Raw genomic sequence first — 20,988 nt, 5'->3', positions numbered from 1 at the left:
GTATCCAGCTCCCTGATGTTACCTGCACCCAATGGCTTTGCATTTGAAATCAACACATAACTGTGAGCTTCCGTGGGTTGTAATCAGAGATTTTTGTTTAAGCCTTGGCTTCATCACTAACACAGAGAAAGACTCAACCCGCTGTCTGGTGCCTGGACGCACGCGCATCTCCGAGCTGGGTAGTCTGTCTGGCTGCAGAATCTTCCAAGGTATGAGGCAGCCACGAAGGCCTGTGAGGTGTTTATTCCCTGCTTTCAAAAACACAAGCTGTTATTCCCCCGGAAGAGCATGTAATGTGCGAAAACATTAGGGATATTGCAAAATGGTTGCGTGAAATAACTGGAAATATTTCATCAAAGCATTAACCTTCCTTCGCTTCCTTCCCTCCCAACCTTGCAAAGAGATAATTTCTCCCAGACTTTATCTTGTTTCTCTATGTAATTGCTGCTTTAAATCACAAAGCCTTGAGAGTTCTGAATACAAACGGCAAGGAGCTGTGTTTAAACCACAGACACCTACAGAGCCGCCCTCTCCGGCCCTGGGAAGGTGCGAGGGAGTCGGGTCGGGATTGTGTCGTCCCTGAGGTGCCTGTGAACATCCGTGCTGATGCTGTAACACAGGAGAGGCTTGTGGCTTTCTGTGGACGCCTTTGTTCTTTCCTTCTGAAGAGCGGATAAGTCCTGGGAGCTTGTGTTTCACTCATAATTGTTTTTTAAATGAAGTTACACTTTGCAGCCCTGACTCTTGAGATAAAGACAGGCTGGTGGGGAAGCACCTTGCTTTTGTTAAAAGGAAGGAAGGTGATAAGACATTGCACGGTGCTCACGTGCAGTTTAAACATACACATTGCCACTTTGCATCTTGTTATTGTGAAAGTCAGCGTCTTCTTTTTACTTCCCTGTGTCGCCCCAGGGGGAGGCAGGGAGCCAGGGCGGTCCCTGGCGGGGGAAGATGCTCCCTCACCGCCACTTGCTTCTGCGGCCTACAGGCCAGGCTTTGTCCTGGGCTCGGTCTCCTGAACTATCTCATTTAATTATGGCAAACATTTTTCCAGGCAGGGCGTGATCTGAGAGAGTAACCATTAGCTTGACCACATCTTCATGGCAGACAGTCCAGAAACCTGACTGTGAGCCCCGGGCTCAAGCCGCATGGTTTTGGCGTGAGGTGCCGGGTCAGATATGACGCTCAGAGACGTTTGCAAGCCGTGCAAGGCCACACAGCTCACCCTGCTGGCTCCCGGCCTCAGCTTGTGACAAGGCGGCATGCTGCATGCTCTTGCACCGTGAGGCGCATAGTAGGTGCTGATCACACAGTAGGGACTCGGCAAGGCAGACTGCACAAATCTCTCTTCTCTCAGCAGCCAGAAGGGTCTAGTACAAAGGCTGTCTTTTCTTTCCAGGGAAAGTCCAGGAACCTTCTTTCGCTATCTCGGAGCGAGGCCCGCCGGGCACACACTGAGTGAACACCGGGTTGGCTTGGCTGGGTGGGCAGGGTTCCCCTCCATCTCCAGCCTCCTCCCATCTCATTGTCTAAATCATCTGAACAAAACCACTCCTGCTTCATTGACCTTTCTGCAACTTTTAATTTACACTCAGGAGTAAAATGTCACGTAATTTCTGTGCAGCCGGCTGAGCAACCTGCCCGCCATGTTATACAACAATTTTATCAAGATCTCATGTCAAACTACCACAAGGGATAATTACCTTGGGGTAAACACTTGGTTTGCATGCCACTCCGCACGGGACAGGGTCTGCACGTGCCGTGTGGCTCTCTAAGGGGAGGTTGGGGAGGTCTGGGGATCGGGTCAAGGACCGTGTGAGGCCAGGACCCATCGCCTTCAAAACAACTTCATTAATTGGCTGTTTTTCCTGCCAGGGTAAAGCCGCCAAAGTGTAGTGTCGAGGGGCAGGAGCACACAGAGACGTGACTGTGCGGCACCCGCCCAGCACAGGCTCTCCCCGCCCCCCCCCCCACGGTGGGGCTCAATAGCCAAGGCTACCAACCGGCCCCCGTCAGAGAATCGGGGCATATGCTGGTGTGGGTCCCCGCTGCCCAAATGTCAGTCTGCTGCTCAAGCATAGAAAAGTAGAAACACCAGAACCTCCACCTTCAGGACGTGTACCGCTAACGTGGGAGAAAGGACTGGAAAGTCAGGGAAGCCTGGAGAGCCTTGGCAGAGACGCACACAGGCACGGGCGCCTGGCCAGGATGGAGGGCAGGCAGCTGGAGGCAGCCACTAAAATCGTTTCTTTAGATGCAGGACTTGATTTGGGCACTAATCTTCCTGAGCGCCGTTTTCTTTATTGGAAAGAGCAGCCATGCCCTTCGGTCCTGGGGACACATGGCAGGGTCTCACTCCCTCACGACTTTGCCGTGAGGGTTGGCCGCAGGATTTGCTTTGGCCAGTGCAATGGGAGCGGAAGGTTCGTCCCTCCCGGGAGGGACCTGACGGCTAGTGAGGGCTCTCCCGTGCAGGGCCTCCCAGCCGGCCCACAGCCCCGTGTCATGTGATTTGGGAACTATTTGTTACTTCAGCTTAATGGAGCCTCTTGCTGACTGATGCATCCTGAATTCCCAACATGCATATAAGTTATGCAGGTCTCCTGGCCTTTCAGGACTTCCAGACCCTCCTCTGCTCTAACCTGCACTGGAAATGTCCCAGAGGGACACAGAGTGACCACTGCGACAGACGCAAAACAATGTCCCTGCCCCTCCCCCACTAGCCTCGGACCCGTGTTCCTCGGACCTGCCTTGGACAATGACGCGATGCACAATGTGCGGCCGGGCACCCGGCTGGCTCAGTCGGTAGAACATGTGACCCTTGGTCTCGGGGTCATGAGTCCCAGCCCCACATTGGGTGTAGAGATTACTTTAAAGGAAAATTTCTTTTAAAGGCAAAACAAAAGAATGTGCAGCGACTTCTTCACTTTCTTTAGAAACAGGATTTGGCTCAGGACCAAGAGACGGGTGAGCTCTTTGCTTCCTTGGGGTGGCCCTTGACTGAGGAAGAGGGTGCTACCATGAGACCATTAAAACAGAGAATCATGTTTTCTCTTTCCGTGTGGGAGGAGAATTCAGCCCCCACCACCGAGCGCTTCTGGCCATGAGCCTGATAAACGCATCCCCAAGTCCTGGTCACTCGCAGAGACCCCAGGTGTGGTCAGAGGCCCATCCTGGAAGGAGCCCCATTGTTCTGAAGAGCCCCTTCGTGACACGCCCAGGGCCTGTGGAGCCCAAGATGGGCCCAGGGCAAGGCGCACCCCGGGCCTCTCCGGGTCTGGCCCCCCTCTCCCCAAGGGTCAGGCTGGGTCCCACTTTCCCGTCTAGGCTCTCCCTCCACGCGGACATCACCCCCTCCCGGGGCTCCCCTGGTACCTTGCACCACGGCCACCAACAGGCCACCATTTGAAATGTATCGTGTGCCTGAGGGGAGGCGGTCGGCTCCCTCCCCTGCACTCCCTCCCCGGGAGGCTCCTGAGAGCAAGTCTGCCTGCCCAGCCCCCGGGTTTCTGAGTCACGGTGGCCCTTCCTGACGCACACGGTCCACGTCCCACACGCCACAGGAGGAGCAGGTGTGGGTCTGCGTGTGGTCAGAGTCGTGCACTTGGGGGCCGGGACCTGGAGGGTTCCCTCCTGCCTCTGCGTCTGCTGGTGTGAACGTCTGCAGTCAAGGGCAAGGGGTAAAGCCTGCTTTGTTTATTTGTGCGTTTTCAACTTCACAAGGCCCAGGGGCGCTGGGTGGCTCAGTCGGTTAGGCATCCGACTCTTGATTTCGCTCAGGTTACGATTTCGTGGTTCATGGGTTTGGGCCCGGCATCCGGCTCTGCACTGACAGCCCGGAGCCTGCTTGGGATTCTCTCTCTGTCTCTCTCTGTCTCTGTCTCTGCCCCTGCCCTGCTGGCTTGCTCTCTTGCTCTCACATAAATAAACATTAAAAAAAAGAAGGGTGAAAAAGCCCAGAAGAAAATGTTCTCTGGCACGTCTGGGGTGTGGGTGGGTTAGTGAGTGGCCCCGTGTTCGCATCTGTACCGTCTGTGCCGTGCAGACAGTCAGCTCGGGAGGGGCCCTGTCTCTGCAGGGAGAGCACACGCACACATGTGTGAACATGCTGCACACCCTAAGTGCCCGCGTGCGCATGCGCTCCCCCGCCCCTCCCCCTCTGCTCCTGGCCTTCCTGACTGTCCCTGCCCCGCAGCGCCCTGTCTTACTCTTCCCGTAGCTCTGAGCGCCCCCTAAGCTGCCCCACAACACCCCGTTTTCTGTCCCCTCCAGTAGAACTGGGCCCCCACGAGAGCCAGACGCTGGTCTTGCCTACCATCCCCCCACTTTGGAGAACAGAGGCTCCAGAAGGAGAAAGCCTGGGAGGGCGAGCCAGGCCACTCAGTACGAGGGGGGACAGGGTGGACGGGTGGGCGGACCCATCCCACGGACCCGCCCCTGTACGTAGGTGCCGGGCGCTGAGCCCACGGGGCCCTGGTGGCCGCAGGCCTTCCCGGCAGGACGCGGGCCCCATGCTCAGAGCCGGGCTTCCCCTGGATCACAGCCCCTCAGGAATGGTCCCCGGGGCCACCTCCCCAGACCTCACCAGGGCCTCGAATGCCACGCCCAGGGCCTCGAATGCCATGCCCCTCAGACGCCTGGAGCAGCTCCGCAGGGGCTTTGAGAACAGAAGAGACTCAAGTGTGAATGGGTGAGTCAACAGGGCAGGATGCCATAAAACACCGCCCCAAAAGGCCCTTTTGGTGAAATGGAGTAAATTGTGAAGCAGGTCAGGCAGGTCGGTGGGAATTGCCCCCACTCTGGCAGGCTCCCCCCTCTGCAGGGGACATGGTGCCGGCCGGGAGGTGGCCTCTGGGGACAGCAAAGAGAACCCTCTCTCTACCTGGGCCTTGACTGCAAACGATTGCATTAGCTCAGTCCTGATGTGAAGGCGCTAATGAGAGGGAGGCTGGCGGTTCTAAAAATAGCGGGTCCTGGCTCCCGCGTGAAGGGCACCCCAGGCCTGGCCCCCTGAGCCCTGGCTGTCAGCTGCAGCGCCTTCCTCACCTCCTCACGCATGCGGCATTCGTGTGACGAGAGCCCAGCCCCGGCCCCTGCCCAGGGCGCCCGTGAGCCCAGGGGGTGCGTGGGGCGCCCCGGACCCACCGCCAGGCTCCCATCAGAGGGACAAGCCCTCCGGCGAGCACTGCGTGGGCTGTGGTGGCCCGCACGGCGTGTCCTGGGGCACCGTCTCGGACACTCAGCTCAGCGGACGCCTCCTGAAGGCAGACACCACGATGGGTGTCCCTTTCCCGGGGAACTCAGCTGTGAACTGGGCTGACCTTGGTCCCTGCCTAAGCAGCTGGGGGGGGCGGGGGGGGGACACTAGCCAGCAGGTGGTAAGAACCCCGTATGCAAAAGCTGCCCTTATTATTATAATGACCGTCATTGTTCGTCACAGGGCTGGCCAGGGGTGTGGCAGCTTGCTCGCCTGGATTACAAAGGGTCCCTGGTTCCCAGCAGGCGTCTGTGGCCGTGAGGGCCCCGCACCACCGGGCGGTCTGGGGAACCGTGGCTGCTCAGAGCGCAGGCCCAGCGTCTTCCCACCCCTGAGGCCCAGGAGTCACCGGACCACGTCCCTGTCCTTGTCAGAAACGCCATCGGGAGAGCCCGGAAGCTTTGCGCGTGCGAGTGCCTTGCTGTGTTTTGCATAGTGGGCTTAGAGCATGAGCGTGCCGGTCTGTGGGCGGTCACCGTGTGGATCGGGCGGGCGCCGCGTGTGGATTTCACGCATGACGCTCGTCTCAACAAGGCGAGAGAACGGAGCATCCGTGCTGCACAGACCAGGGCAGCCGGGTCACCGTTACCCCGCCCGGCGCGGTCACTCAGGGGCGACTGCCATCGCGTTTGGGAGGCCAGGGAGGGGTGCTCCTGGTGGCTCAGGGCTGGGGGCGGGGGGGCGGCAAAGCCAGGAGCCCCTGCAGCCCCGCCCTGCCCCCCGGGGGTGTGGACCTCTGCGTTTCCTGAGCTTCGCTCCTGGGAAACAGAAATCCCAGAACTCGTTTCGTGAGGGTCGTGTGTTCCTGGTGCCCAGCGGGGACCTGAGTGAGTGAGTGAATGAATGAATGAATGATTGAAAATTCATAGACTGTCCTTCATGATAGTTCGTGAAATGGTGGTTTCAGATGTTCAACAAAACATACCCGTCTTCTCTTAAAATAGTCAAAACGTCACCCTGTTTCTCCAGATGGGCTCCCAGAGCCTTGGACGAGAACGCAGAGGTCCAGAGGGGGCACCCACCCTCCAGGGTTCTCAATGCGCCCCCGTTTCCTGGAGTTCACCCCCGATGTTTGGGGCGACTCCCACATCCCCTCAGGTGCAGATTTGGACCGAGTGGCCCCTCCTCCCTCTGGTGACCCTGGGTCACGCCCTCCCCAGCCCTCCTGTCTAGCGTGGGCGCCACTGGCAGTCACAGCTGTTACGGAGACTGTCTTCCCGGGGGACCACCTGCAGCATGTTTAACGGGGCCCAGCCGCATCGCCCCCCCCCCCCCGCTGGGGGTGGGGGACCAGCCCGCGACACCTTCTGCTCAGGCCCTGGAAAGTGTGTGAGGACCACCTCACGGGAGATGAATCCACGCTCGTGCAGATGGGGCATCAGTGGGATGTACTCGTGAGGAGCTCAGACGGCTCCCCGGGAAGGCACTGGGGCACAAACAACCCTTCTCAGACCTTGAACTTCCTCCGCCACCCCATTTCCGTATCTCCAGCGCATCTGCGCCTTTATTTTCTTGAACAAACGACCATTAATTAGTACCGGAACCTGGAGAACTTGCTGTCCATGTGTGAGCTCAGGACGGTGCTGACACCTGTCCCCTGCCCTGGGTCCCCAGGCGGGAGCCGCACGCCTGCCCTGCTGGGATCATGGTCATGGAGGCTCTGCATCTCCCGGAAGTGCCTCCAGTTCCCACCCGGCTCCAAAATACAGAATAAGGTCACCAAGAGTCCTCAGGGCAGTATGGGGCCTGGGGGACTTGGGTCACTCACACTAGGGCACACGTGTGTGGCCGCTTTGGCTGATTTTTCTCGGGCTGAAAGAATGTCCTAGAAGAGACACAGTAATGGCTGGCGTTCGATTCATCACAAGGAAACCCAGAGGGAGAAGCGAGTTTATGTTCCAGCCGTAAATGAAATGGTAGGAGAGAGGCTTCGGTGTTTTGCTTCCAAATGGGATTTTTAACATTTCTGAGACGTGTGTTTTCTCTGGAGAAGGTATGTCTAATGGATAGTGAATATCCATTTTTAATAGACTTTTTCAAAGCAATTTTAGATTTACGAGAAGACAGAGCAGAAAGCGGGGAAGGTTCCCATACACCCCGGCCCCCTCACAGGGCCCCCCCTGATTAACACCTCGTACTCGCGGAGTGTGTGGCCACAGTGGGGGTGAGCCGCTGTTGACGGCCGTTGTTAGCTGAAGCCGGGGCTGATGCTGTGCTTGCTGTGGACACGCGTCCACCCCCACCCCCCGCACCCACTGATACTTTGCCAGAACGCCGTGGCATCCAGGCGTGGGGCCTGTTCAGACTGGCTTCCCGCACTTCATAATGTGTCTTCCCCTGGTTCCCCATTCATTGGATGTTCATTTTCGAAGCTGAGGGAAATGGAATGTGCGCATTTATCCCCGTTGCTCAAGTGCCTGCGGGGCGCCAGGCCACCTGGTGGTGGGCGCTGGGGGGAGGGGCCTGAGGAGTGGGCCCTGCGCCACCGGCCCCAGGTGGCAGGAACTGAGATGAGGCAAGCAGGGTGGCCAGACGCAGGGACACAACACACAGTCCCCAACAAGATGAGGGGGGAGGGGGGCTGGAAGTGCCCAGGGGGGCTCAAAGTGTGGCCAGGGCCGGGCGGGAGGGCACAGCCCCGTGTGCAGCATGGAGGCCGGTGGGACGCATCGTGGGGAGAAACACGCCCGTGGGGCCAAGCCGTGGATGGCACAGAGTGGGGACAGGCCGGGCAGTTCAGGGGGCGGATGGTGGAGACGCCTGCCCCTCACGGGCCCCTGAGAGCAGGCACCTATGAGGCGGGGGACGGTTCGTCTCTGCGGGGAGGCAGGGCCGTGGACGCACGCCACTCACGGAGGAAACTTGGGTCTTACTCTTCACGCTCAGACATGAATAACGCGCTGAGCCAGTTTAGACTCAATCAGCAATCAGCTCAGCCTTGTGCTGTCACACGGCTGCTTTGGAGAAGGGACGAGGGTGGGGTTCTGTCTTTGGAGCCGGCGGCTTCGGCTCTCGTTCTCGTTGGAACCTTACAAATGGAGCAAAGGGTAGGCGGCTCAGGCGGGGCCACGGCGCAGGGGTCACGCGTCACCAGGTCAGGGTTTGCCGCTCTGACCGCCAAGGGCCGGGGCCTCTCCAGGCCATGGAGGAAGGGTCCCACTTGGCTTGCACGCATATGAATTTAAAGATTTTGGTTTTGTTTTTAAATTTGTTTTTAATGTTTTTATTTGTATTTGAGAGACAGACAGACCATGAGGGGGGGGGGGTCAGAAAGAGAGGGAAACAAAGACTCAGAAGCAGCTCCAGGCTCTGAGCCGTCAGCATAGAGCCCGACGCGGGGCTCGAACCCACGAACTGTGAGATCATGACCTGAGCCGAAGTCGGACTGTTAACCGACTGAGCCCCCCAGGCGCCCCTCACACCGATGTAAGGAATAAAAGGCCCCGTTGAGAGTCCATCAGCGCTTATCTCGTGGACGTTTCCTCCGAGGGGTGGGCTCTCCTGGTGCTGGTGAGGCCGCAGGTGGCACCGAGGAGGGCAGCGGGGGCCCAGCACTAGGTCATCCGCAGCGAGGGGGCACAGTGTAGCCCAGGAACGCCCCGCTCACGCCCTCCAGGGTGACGCACTAGCGATCGGCACGGAGGCCTGCCTGCCCCTCCTCGCTCGCACGGCCCACCCGCACTTTGCTGGGAATGACACTCTTCCCGCTTCTGTACACATACGGCTGCTTCGGGAATCTGGGCTGAGCAAACCGGTGGCAGAGGGCAGGACAACAGCCCCGAGTCCCTGGGCTCCGTCTGGGCCCCGGGCACCCTCACAAGGTGCAGGAGCATCTGCGGCCGCACGCGGAGGCCGGTCGCTCCCGGGCGTCAGGCTGCTGGGGCACAGCCTTCCCGGGTGCACGTGGTGGACGCACAGCTTCCACGGCCCGGCCTCCTGCATCCACAGACAGGAGCGCCGTGGCCGTGGGCACGTGTCCAGTGGAAGGTCACGTGGAGAAAGGGACACGTGCAGCTTCGTGTCTGAGTTTAAAAACACAGGTCAGAAAACAGCCCAGAAGGACATGCAAGGGTCCCGGCCGCCTGAGGTTTCAGCGAGGCCCCCATGCATTCGGGGTGGGGTGGGGCGGCAAACTCCAGGCCTGAGAGGCAGCCCCTCCTTAGCGGGGTCCCACCTGAGTGCCACCAGCATGCATGACCCACATTAACGAAACCCACCAAACACCCCTCTGCTTCTTACCATCCCTGTGCCCCGGCAACTGTCAAGATGTCCATGACAAAGGGGACAGACAGCTGCACGGCACGCCACCTCTGTCCCTGGGAAGCCACTGGAGAGCGTGAAGCTCCAAGAGAGAGGGGTCAGCAGCTGATGAATCCTGGAAGACTCCCCGGAGGAGGCACACTTGCCGGTGAAGGGTGTTCCAGGCAAGAGGAGCCTGTGTGCCAAGGCCTAGTTCTTGGAGTGTTTGTCCAACAGGGAAGAGATCTGCCATCAGGGTGGAGCAGGTGGGGTGAGCACAGCCTGGGCATCCAGCCGGCTGGTCTTCACCTGGAGGAAGTGCTGGAGCTGAGCGCAGAGTGGGGCTGGGGTGACCGCTTGGCCGTCCTCGCCAAGACCTCAGCTGCAGCCTCAGCTCACATCCCTGAGGCAGGGGTCCCGGGCCAGGGTGGGGGGGGGGGTGGCTCGCTGTGGAGAATCAGAAGGAGAAGAGGTATCCGTGGAGGCGCTTGGCACAGAGCAGCCCCCACCAGGGCCCCCGCTCACGACCTCCTCTCCAGCCTTGATCTTCCCCCCAAGTTCCTGTGGCCCCAGGCTGCACGGGTCTCCTCTGGCTCCCCAGTACCTGGTCGGTGCCTTGACCATAGAGGTGCAGCGAGTGTGGGATGGATAGATAGAGGGGGTGTGGAGGGAGGGGGGGATGGACGGATGCACAGACAGATGAGTGGATAGGAGATGGATGGGGGGTGGATGGATGGATGGGTAGATGAACAGGTAGACAGAGGGAAGGAGGGGGAGGGGGGAGGAGGGACACGGGGAGGGAGGGGGAGAGGGGGAGGGGGCGGGGCAGGCCGACTCTCCTGGGGGAGCTGTCCGTCCCCATCGCTGTCCAGCTACGAGTTCCCGTCTGCTCACTGGACCTCTCTCGGTTCACCTGACAACAACCACAACGGGGACAGAAAGGGGTATTTCTACCCGCAACACGACTGTCCAGTAGGAGACACAACTGCTGCCTCTCCGTAAATGCCAGGCGGGCGCTGGGGGCGCTGGGGGTTGCAGAGCTTCGTGCTGCTCGCCCGCTGTTGCCGGCACCCATCACCCAGCTCACCCTTCTCGCGCAGGAGCAACTAAGCGTGATGAGGGCAGAGGGTTAAAGCAGAGCCTCTCGGGAGGGGCTGGCGGCTCTCCTGACCCCGCGCTCCCCGCACCGGCCGCAGTGAGCGTGGCCGCACCGTCTGCTGTGAGCCCCTGGGGCCGGGGCCGGGGAGGGGCCCCTAGGAGAGTTCCCTGCGCCGTCCCGGAGGGGTGAAGAGGCCGCGCACACGGAGTGTCCAGTCGGCAGGTCCTCAGACCTCAGAACTGGCCGGAGCCCGGGACCCGAGATCCGAGCCCCAGACTCCAGCGATGGAGAGGGCAGCCTTCTCCCGGGAGATGCGCCCGGCTACAGACTGTGCGTTGCCGCACGCTTTGCGTTTGGGGCATCGATCCCCAGGTATTAAAAGTGCCCGGGGCCCCGTGGGGAACACAGGCGTCCTGTAAGGGGGTCAGTGCGGGCTCGGGGGACCCCTGGATAAATGAACGCACCCTAGAACGTGATGAATCGCCTTCCAGCAGGCGCAGGTCACTTCTGCATACAGTGAGGCCGGAGCAGTTCATCCGTGTGGTGCTGACGCTCCATGGGCCGGTGACACCCTGGAAACACCTGGGCCCTGAGGCTTTCCCCGCGCCCTGCAGGCATCCCGCACACGGACACACGCGGCTCACTCCTGCCTGTTCAGGCGGAGCTGCAAGGAGCGTCTGGAATTGGAGCTCAGAGCCCCCGAAGGCCCTCCCCGCCCCTCACTGGGCCCCAGGCGCTGCGCCTGGTGTGCAGCTGTGGCACGTTCTCCACTAGGTCAGCACCCCTGCCCCCGTTACCCCCACGGGCAGCCGGGTCCGTGCCCGGGGCGGAGAAGGTGAGAGATGGGGCCGGGAGGGCAGAGGCCGCGGGCGAGGGCCACGTGCCCCGGGCTGGTCCTCAGGCCCCCGTGGGAGAGGAACGGGCCCTTCTGGGAGGCTTTCTCGCTGTCGGTGCTGCAGCAGGACCTGGGGACTCGGGGAGCCCCGGGAGCTGGTCTGCATCGGCGCGGAACTCGTACAGCAGGAGTCTCACCCTTTCAAGGTGAACAGTTCAGGGGCGCCTGGGGGGCTCAGTCAGTTGAGCGTCCAACTTTGGCTCACGTCACGATCTCAGTTTGTGGGTTCGAGTCCCGCGTCGGGCTCTGTGCTGACAGCTCAGAGCCTGGAGCTGCTTCAGATTCTGTGTCTCCCTCTCTCTCTGCCCCTCCCCTGCTCACACTCTCTCTCTCTCTCTCTCTCTCAGAAATAAATATTTTTAAAAAATTTTTTTAAATCATAAAACAAAGTGAACAGTTCGGTGGCGCTCAGTATGGTCTCATGATGAGCGACCGTCACTTCTGTGTCGTCCCGGAGGGGACCCCGTGCACATCAGCGGCCACTCCCAGCCTCCTGCCCCAGCCCCGGCCGCCGCCATCTCCCCTCTGGCTCGGCGGGCAGCCCTCCCGTGGGCAAGGCCGGGGGTCACGGCCCTCAGGTGGCCTCATAGTCAGCAGGGTATTTAGGGACTGCAGCCAAGCTGGATGGATGACCCACGAGAGGCCCCTCGGGGGCCCCAGGAGGGGGGTGGGTCCTAAGGTCCCATGGGGATGACCTCCTCCCCCACCCCGTGGCGCCTCCCTGCGCCCTGTCCCTGGTTCCCGCATCCCTGCTGGAGGGACCTCTCTTCCTCGCTCTCTTCCTCTTCCTTCGCCCCTTCTATTCCTGGCTCTTGACAGTCTTGTCCCAAGCAGACTGTCTGCAGTGGGTGCTGGAGCCTCTGCTCGGGGTCCCCAGATCCACTTCGGGGCTAAGTGTTGAGGACATGCTTCTGAAGTCACAGCAGTGGACTCCGATCTCAGTTCACTGGGCTGTTCTTATGGCCAGAAAACACCATGACCCTCTCTTAACATTGGCCCCAAAAAAGGGGGTGGCTCGTCCACTCGGGACACCCCCTCACTTCCAGACGCCACTGAGTGGCGGGTGGCCTGTCCCTCCTGGGGCAGAGCTGCACTGACCCTGTGTGGATTACAGAGGGTGGGTGTCCTAGGTCAGCGGACTCTGCCTTGGGCGCCCCTTCAAGCACCTCCCTCAGCCTGTGCTGGTCTCTTGTTTTCATCCTGGCCACCCTGCAACAGCCCCTGCTGCGGTCAGGCTACTCTTGGGGTCCCCGAGACCCCACACGCCTCTGCCACAGGACCTTCGCACATGCTGTTCATGCGGCCTGCCCAAGCCGCGTAGGAGCTGTCTCATCCCTCAGATCTTAGGGGAAGCATCCCTGCTCCGCCAAGTCTGGGTCAGGCTCTCCGTCTCCACCTGCACGCTTCCCTGGGGAGTGTTAGCTTTCTGATGTAATGACTTGGTTAGTTTCTGACCCACCCCACACTCTAGCGTCTGCCTGGTAGCGACCGTGTTTGGCTTTGGTGCCTGTTGTGTCTCTGAGTGAACCGTGTCTGGTAATAGGATGAGTGAGCGGACTTGGCGTCCACACTCTGCGTGTGCAGAGCCACCTCTGCCGTAGGGTGAGGTCTTCTCATAGAGCACACGTGGCTCCCGGGAGACGGAGCAGACAGGCGAGGCCACGGAAATTCCACCAACCTCTGCGACAGCCCCTCCGAGGGGGTGTCAGCCAAAACAGCGGGGCGGCAGAGACTGACATTTGTACGGCGCAGAGGAAACCTGCGTCCGTGACAGATGTCCGGGCAGGTGCAGCCTGGACCAGCGGCGGCCCAGCCAGCGGACGACAAGCCCCGAATGCCGATCACACCACGCTCTGCGTCGCCAACCTCTGGCGAGGGGGGAACAGGGAGGTGGCTGTCACATTTTCTGTGTGCAGCCCACCCCTGGGTCCCGCCAGGGGTCTCCTGTTGCACTGAAGAGCCTCGAGTAGCCTTTGACGCAGCCGCCACCAGCTCAGTGTTGACACACGCGTCAGGCGCGGGGGGGCACCGGCGGGTGGTGAGCAGAACGGCGGACTTTCTTCTCTGGCCTCTTCTCAGGACAGAGACTTGGGCTTGCCCAGGCCCCACCCGCCTCCACAGCCGGACACAGAGAGCTGCTGCTTCCATACCTGGGTGGGGGAGGGACATTGGGGCCCCGGGTGTGGACGCAGATCCCACAGGGTCAGAATCCCGAGTGCTGGCTGGCCCACCCATCCTGCTGGGCTCCCAGCCCCACCCTGGGGACCCCCCGGCCTGGTCTGGGGCCCCTTAGTGGCCGCACAGCCAGCCAGATTGTCATTTTCCGGTCTCCCACACACAGGCCTCCGCTCTGTTACACCCAGGTGGCTCCCAGTGCCACGCAACGGAGGCCACAGGTGTTTGTGGGATGAGTGACCCTTGGCTGGGAGCCTCTGCTCCCCCCGGACCTGTCTCTTCGAATGGGCCACAGCGTAAGGCAAGCGGGCTTTACCCTGAGCCTGGTAAGGCTCATCCCGGCCACAGCAGGGACAGAGCCGATGCTCTGAGAGGCCACTGCTTGCCCAGCACAGCCCTGGGTTCAGGCCCTGGCCCAGAGGGGCCTGGACGGATGTGGATGTGGACGTGGCCCAGCCTCCCCACGCACACGTGGCATTGGCGATCTCAGGTGTTTGCGGCACAGGGTCGGCCAGATGTTCACGGGGAGGATCCTCAAGGCAGCAGAGTCCTGCCCCCAGAGCCCACACCGGCCCTCCCCCCCCACCGCCACACTGGCTGTGCCACGGGGCGAGCAGGTGGTGGGGCCGTGGCCGTCTGTACTTAGACGGTTGTTTTTCATGCCTCTCAGGACTCCTGTCTCTTGTCAAGTCTGTTTAAAACTAACGGAAATAATGAGCAAGCCGCAGAGAGCCGTGTGCAGCAGGCGGGGCTGGAGGAGGGGGCCCAGCGCAGCGGAAGCGCAGGCCTCGGCCAGGGATCCCGGGGGCGGGGGACGCCCTTTCCGCTCGCAGCTGGCTGGGCCGCTTGGCCCCAGAGGGGCTGCTGGTGTAGACCCCCTTCCCACCTGTAGAGTCCAGGCCTCCCTAGGGGGGCGGGGGGGGGGGGCGCAGCCTCCGTGATCAGGTGCAAGTACCACCCAGCAGCACAGTTTGTGCTCGAGATGGAGACATGCACAGGCCGTCGTAGGACGGTCTCCCCGTCAGCGCCCTGTGCCTGCAGCTTCAAGGAGGTGCGAGCGTCTCTGGGCCTTGGTTTCCCCATCTGCAGAGTGGGGACAGTGCTGCCGCCCACCGTGCCTCCCTCCGGAGCAGGAGCCGCCATGCCCAGCAGACCACCCGGCACCCTGGTCTGAGGCAGGCTGGATGCGCCACCCGAATTTACTCCGAGCAGGAGTTTCTCTGTGTTTGTTGGTTTTATCAACATTGAGGGAAACGTGTCGTACAGAATCTTGTGGGAATTTAAATTTTTTCTGGGCCGACCCCAGCCGTCCCCATCGCTGCCCAAAGCAGGGGCGGGGGGAGCGCTGTGGGGAGGCTCTGCCTCCTGTCAGAGCAACTAGTGCCAGCGCTGTCCTCAGCCCCAGGGGCACGGTGGGAAGCCAGGACAGCGGCCCCGTCCTCAGATGCTCGGCCGTCCAGGTGGACGTAAGTGAGAGGCAGAAGCTGCCCGGGCCTGGGCTCCAGCCTCATCCCGCTGGGTGGGAGGACCCTGCTAAAAACCTGCATCTTGGGTGCCCGTCCTGAGCCAGTCTGGAAATCCAGCCAGGGTGGAGGCCATTCTCGGCCCCCCTTCCCGGCCTGGCCTGCGCAGGACCCATGGGCACAGGAGCCCTCCGAGCCCTGATGCCCAGAGACAGAAGCCCCGTGCGGCTCCCCGCCCCGCATGCCGTGTCCAGGGGCCCAGGCTGCAGACTCGGTACCCGTCTGTGCTTCCCACGTAAGCACCATGCTATCAGGGGTGACCCCTCCCAGAGGGCAAGCCAGGTGACAGATGGCTACAGCCAGGCTTCTCCGTGGGCCCAGAAGGGTCCTCAGGACCCACAGCACTGCCCTCTCAGGACTGGCCGGGGCCCTGTGACACCGGAACCACGTCCACTTTAACACCCACGAGGGAATCGTGGACACCCGTGTGGGGCAGCCCTCCGTTGGCCCCACGGGCTTGCTTGCTGGCAAACTGCAGGTCACAGGGCTCTGCCTGGTGCCACTGTGGTGTCCTGGAGGGTCCCGTCCCCCAGGGACACGTGCCATCCGAAGGGCCTGTGGGGACAGCACTCTGAGTCTCCCTCCACGTCACCCACACATGCAGCGTCGCCGCGCAGGCTTGAAGAAGTGCAGACCCTCTATGTCCAATCCGTTAGTGTTAGTAGAAACCTGCTTTCAGAGAACAAAGGGGCTTATTTATGTATTTTGTGCTAATCTCCCAACATTCGCAGGGCTGTCATTTTATCTCTGTTGGTGACAATTGGGTGTCAGGAATGATTGATCCAGCTCAGTTTGTTGCCGCTTTTCATTTGTTTGCCATGGGGGCGAATGGTCCTGTAAAAGCAGCCTGGAATCTTCTTGTCATTTGAAACGAAGTGCAGTTATTCCCCCGCCCCCCATTCGGGGGACATGTCTCCACGGAGCCACGCCACGCCGGCACCCTGGGCACCCTCGCTGTCTGTGTCCCTGGGGCCTGCACACGGCCTCCCGCCTCCTCTGGCCAGACTGGGCGCAAACGCCTGGCCTTGTCCCATTTGAAAACCTTGTTATACTAACCCCACGGGCAGGAGGGGCTGCCCCCTGGGGGCGTCTCAGGTGAGGTGCGTAGGGTGAGCGCCCGCGTTATTTACGCTTTCAGGCAAAGCAACAGTAAAAGGTGAACACAGGGGGAAACACTTCATCAAGCGTAACCTTGAAATGCTTTTTTTAGTTTCTGGAATAAATAGTAATTAAATCACGTACACGGTGACGGTGAAATTGCTTAAAAAAGTGGTCCTCCCACCGCAGTCGCGGAGATGCCCACACTTTTATGAATACTATGTAACTTGGTCCATCGTTTTTATCAGCAGAACGTGACACCGGCTGCCGGGGCCTTGTAACTTACCACGGCGCCGGCAGCAGCTGCAGGAGCCGCCGTATAAAAAACGCGCTAACTGGGCCCCGCGAAGGCGCGGCTCCCGAGATGTCTCTTCCCGCCGCGGAGTCACAAATGGCCGGCGACAGAGGCGCTAGGGGGGCGGGCGCCCGGGGGCCTAATTCGTGTCCAGGAGGCAGAGCTGCCCGCAGGCCACGGCGTCAGCACGCCGGCTGCCGTGGCCGCCCAGTGTCCCGGTCACCCGGAGGCCATCGCTGGCCCCGACAGGGCGCAGGCGGGTCAGGGTGGAACCCTGAGTAATAACATGCACCGGGGAACTCAGTACACGGGAGCCTCACTCAGAACCCACCTTCCCCTGCTCTTTCCCCAAACTCCGCGGTCCTGGGGTGCGAAACAGACGGCTCGGGGCTCTGGAGGGCACTGGGGGCACGCGGTTTGCAGGCTGTGAGTGGGGTCGGGCGACATTGTTTTGGGGTAGAGCATACCCTCGGCGCCACTAACGGACCCGGGACGGATCCAGACACAGTGACAGGGGAGACCAGACAGGTGTGCAGAGGTGGAGAGGGGGGTGGTGTGCAGAGGTGGAGGGGGGTGGTGTGCAGAGATGGAGAGGACTGGTGTGCAGAGGTGAGGGGACTGGTGTGCAGAGGTGGAGGTGGGGTGGTGTGCAGAGGTGGAGAAAGGGGTGGTGTGCAGAGGTAGAGAGGGGTGGTGTGCAGAGATGGAGAGGACTGGTGTGCAGAGGTGGAGGGGACTGGTGTGCAGAGGTGGAGGGGACTGGTGTGCAGAGGTGGAGAGGGAGGTGGTGTGCAGAGGTGGAGGGGGGTGGTGTGCAGAGGTGGAGGGGGGTGGTATGCAGAGGTGGAGAGGGGCGGTGTGCAGAGGTGGAGAGGGAGGTGGTGTGCAGAGATGGAGAGGAGTGGTGTGCAGAGGTGGAGGGGGGGTGGTGTGCAGAGTTGGAGAGGGAGGTGGTGTGCAGAGGTGGAGGGGGTGTGGCGTGCAGAGGTGGAGAGGGGTGGTGTGCAGAGTTGGAGAGGGAGGTGGTGTGCAGAGGTGGAAGGGGGGTGGCGTGCAGAGGTGGAGAGGGGTGGTGTGCAGAGGTGGAGAGCAGCAGGCGGGGCGGCGGATTCCATGTGAGAACAATGCCTCCTTTGCTTCCCTGTTCCCTTCTTCCAAGTCGGACGGCTACGTCCCTGGGGGGTGGAGGTAAAGCACATTCCCTGAAGGCCCACAAGTCAGTTAAATCGTTACCCCCCAGAACCCGCTGCCCCGCACGACGCCCCGGCGCCGGGCGGGTCCTGACCCCCTCCTCCCCTCTGCTTGCAGTCTCCTTCAGCAGCTGTCTGGGGGCCAAGGGGACCCAGTATGAGACCAACAGCGTGGACTTCAAAGTGAGGGCGGACGGGACGGTCTTTGCCACCCGGGAGCTGCGCATCCCCTCCGACCAGGTGGCCTTCACCGTGACCGCGTGGGATGGCCAGACCGCCGAGCGATGGGACGCTGTGGTGCGGCTGCTGGTGGCCCAGCCCTCGTCGGCGCACGCCGCACACAAGGTAAGACGTGACCCCACGCGGGCGTGTGGTGAGCGGCCTTCCCCTCGAGGCCGGTGTGGCATGGCCTCTGCAGAGCGTCCCTGAGGATGGGGCGCGCCAGCGGGCCGTGCCGGCCGGGAGGACCCTCAGGCGGCCGCCTCCCCAAGGGACGCCAGCCTCGCGCACGCCCTCACCCTCCTGGAAGTCTTGAGTGCTCCTTAAAACCGAGGCTCCGTGTTTCCGTTTCTCACCGGGCACCCCAAATTCTCCTGCCCAGGCACTGGCCTCGGGCCTGGGGCTGCCGGGTTCGCGGGAAGCTCCCACCGGGTTGGCCCCCGAGGCAGCCCCTGCGCCCCCCGGGCGTCAGCCAGTGGGGCTGGACTGAGACCCTCACCGTCGAATCCTCCTGATGCAACGTGTTTGGCGCGTTAGCAAAGGACTGCGTCCCCGGGCAGTCCCTCAGGAAGAGGCCCTGGAAGGCAAAGGGTTAAGCCAAGCTGGTCAGACGACTTTCTGTGATTTGCCCAGAGCCTCAGGCAGACAGTGGGCAAGACAGGTGTTCCAAGGAACTGACTTTGGGAAAACGGGGCCTGTGTTTTGTTTCATCTGTTTTTTTTTTTAATTTTTTTAATGTTTTTTAAAATTTATTTTTGAGAGCGAGAGAGACAGCGTGAGCAGGGGAGGGGCAGAGAGAGGGGGAGACAGAATCTGAAGCAGCTCCAGGCTCCGAGCTGTCAGCACAGAGCCCGACGCGGGGCTCGAACCCCCGAACCGTGAGATCATGACCTGAGCTGAAGCCAGACACTCAACTGACTAAGCCGCCCAGGGACCCTTATCTGGTTTTTTAAACAAAGAGGAAGTGGTTTATGTTTAAAAAGAGAAAGCGGCAGGGCACCTGGGTGGTCAGTCAGTTAAGCGTCCGACTCTCGGTTTCAGCTCAGGTCAGGATCTCATGGCTTGTGGGTCGGAGCCCCGCATCGGGCCCTGCGCTGTCAGCACGGAGCCTGCCTGAGACTCTCTCCCTTGCTCTCTGCCCTTCTCCTGCTTGCCCTCTCTCTGTGTGTCTCTCAAAATAAATAAACTTAAAAAAGAGAGAGAGAGTGGTGCCGTGGGCGGGTAGCTTTCCCCTCCTGGGGGATGAGCTGATCTGCGGGACGGGTGTCAGGTGCCCTCCTGGGTGAACTGAACTGGGCATGGGAACATGTCCAACACGGGCGCCCTGGAAAGTCGCGAGCCTCACTGTGTGGATGCTACAGACCCCAAGACAGACGGACGTGGTTTTCCATCCTTTCCTGAACAAGGAGGAGGAGCCCCGTTTGGGGAGAAAGCAACGAGCAAGGCGGCCCGGGCGGCGGCCCTTCCCTCAGGCGCCGGGCCGCAGGGTCAAGGCTCAGGGCCCTGATTGCAGTGTGGAAAGCAGGAGCCTGCGAGCAGAGGGTAGAGCTCTTCAGGGCCTGCCAAGGCCGCAGATGAAAGACACTAATGGGAAACATAACGACACCTTTTGTTAGGCATGTTAATGAAGCGATTTCTGATGCAATTAATCCGAGGTCCCCTTGGAACGTGATTCCAATTAGTCCCAGGTACCTGCGTCTCTCCGGCCCCACGGCAGGCTCGCCCAGCAAGCACCCAGCGGGAGCCAGGGAGTCCGCGTCCCTGACCCTCCTGGGGGTCCAGCTGCAGGGTGCTGTGGGGACGGCGCCCCTGAGTGTGTGAAACATGGCGGCAGAGTCCCTGCGGCTCCCCGCCCAGCCCTCCTCTACTGACCCACGTCACCTGCTGGCTCCCCACTGCCTCTTACATTCACACCCAGAGCTCCTTGTCCTGACCTCTCAGGACCCCAGCCAGGCCCTGCCCTAAGAGGTGGCCACTCCTCCGACCCTCAAAACATCTGGAGGCAGGTACCATCCTTGTCCCCACTTTACAGATAGGGGCGCTGAGCCGTGCGACTACACCCCCTTTGCTGCATGGGAGAGTTGATGTCCAGAAAGGAGTGAAAACTGGCTTCCTAGGTAGGAGCATGGCTGCCCTGGGTTATGGTTGAAATCAAGGCTCCTATTACCGGCCGATGCTTTGGGACAAGTCACATGACCTCTGTGAGGTTTGCTGCTCTGGAAAATGGGGTGACGATAGGGTTGTCTCAGTATTCTGTGAGGTAGTGTGAGTTCATGCTGACTACAGAGTCTCGAGTGCTCCCACCGTGAGGACACGGCTCACTGCTGTCATCAGCATGGCCCATCCCCCAGAGTCCTGGGGTCCTGTGCCGGTCACAGCCACTGGACCCTCCCCAGGGGGAGGCAGGGAGAAGGGTCTGTGCGAGACGCTGAGTCACTTAGTTGGTAAGTCCTTACAGAAACCAATGCCAGTCTTTGAATAATGCCACCCTCTCTACATGGATTAAGGTGATGCCATGTGTCTGATGTCCCTAACCACCTGCCAGAAGCAACTGTGAATCTTCTCGATGGAGAGAGTATCTCAGGAAGCCTCAAATCACCCTGTCCTGTCTTATACACACTGTCTAGCACTCAGCTAAAAATAACTGAGCACCCAGTGGGGATGAGACAAGGTACACAAAAGCCAGAACCAGAGGACAATAATGACCCATAGTGGCTCCAGGTGACAGAGTGGCTCCAGCTGACAGAGTTATCAGACAGATATTCTAGTAACTATGCTCGCTGTGTTTAAGCACTTTGAAGACAATATTTTGACAGAATTAGAAGAATAAAAAAGAACTGAGCAATTTAGGACTGAAAAATGTGACAAACAAAAGAAAGAGCTCAGTGGGTAGATCTTTCTACAGATTAGACACAGTTGAAGAGAGGTTTAGTGAAGCAGAAAATACCAGAAGAAATATTCAGGCTAAAGCCCCAGGAGATAAACAGAAGGAAGATGC

The 20,988-nt window shown here is 60.5% G+C and overlaps 1 protein-coding gene across 1 annotated transcript in view; it reads left to right on the top strand.

Annotated features, from left to right (window-relative positions):
• The window catches only part of CDH4 (cadherin 4), a 514,294-nt gene that overhangs the window by 352,393 nt on the left and 140,913 nt on the right, over positions 1 to 20,988 (top strand). The window contains exon 3 of the mRNA XM_039237054.1: positions 17,890 to 18,116. Coding sequence (XP_039092985.1) covers positions 17,890 to 18,116 — 227 coding nt within the window. The remainder of the gene's footprint in view (positions 1 to 17,889; positions 18,117 to 20,988) is intronic.

This window comes from Hyaena hyaena, unplaced genomic scaffold (assembly GCF_003009895.1).
Source record: "Hyaena hyaena isolate Hyena2069 unplaced genomic scaffold, ASM300989v1 scaffold_118, whole genome shotgun sequence".
NCBI classification, from domain to species: domain Eukaryota; kingdom Metazoa; phylum Chordata; class Mammalia; order Carnivora; family Hyaenidae; genus Hyaena; species Hyaena hyaena.
Note: the sequence above shows the minus strand (reverse complement) of the source record. Positions and strands in the feature narration are given on the sequence as shown.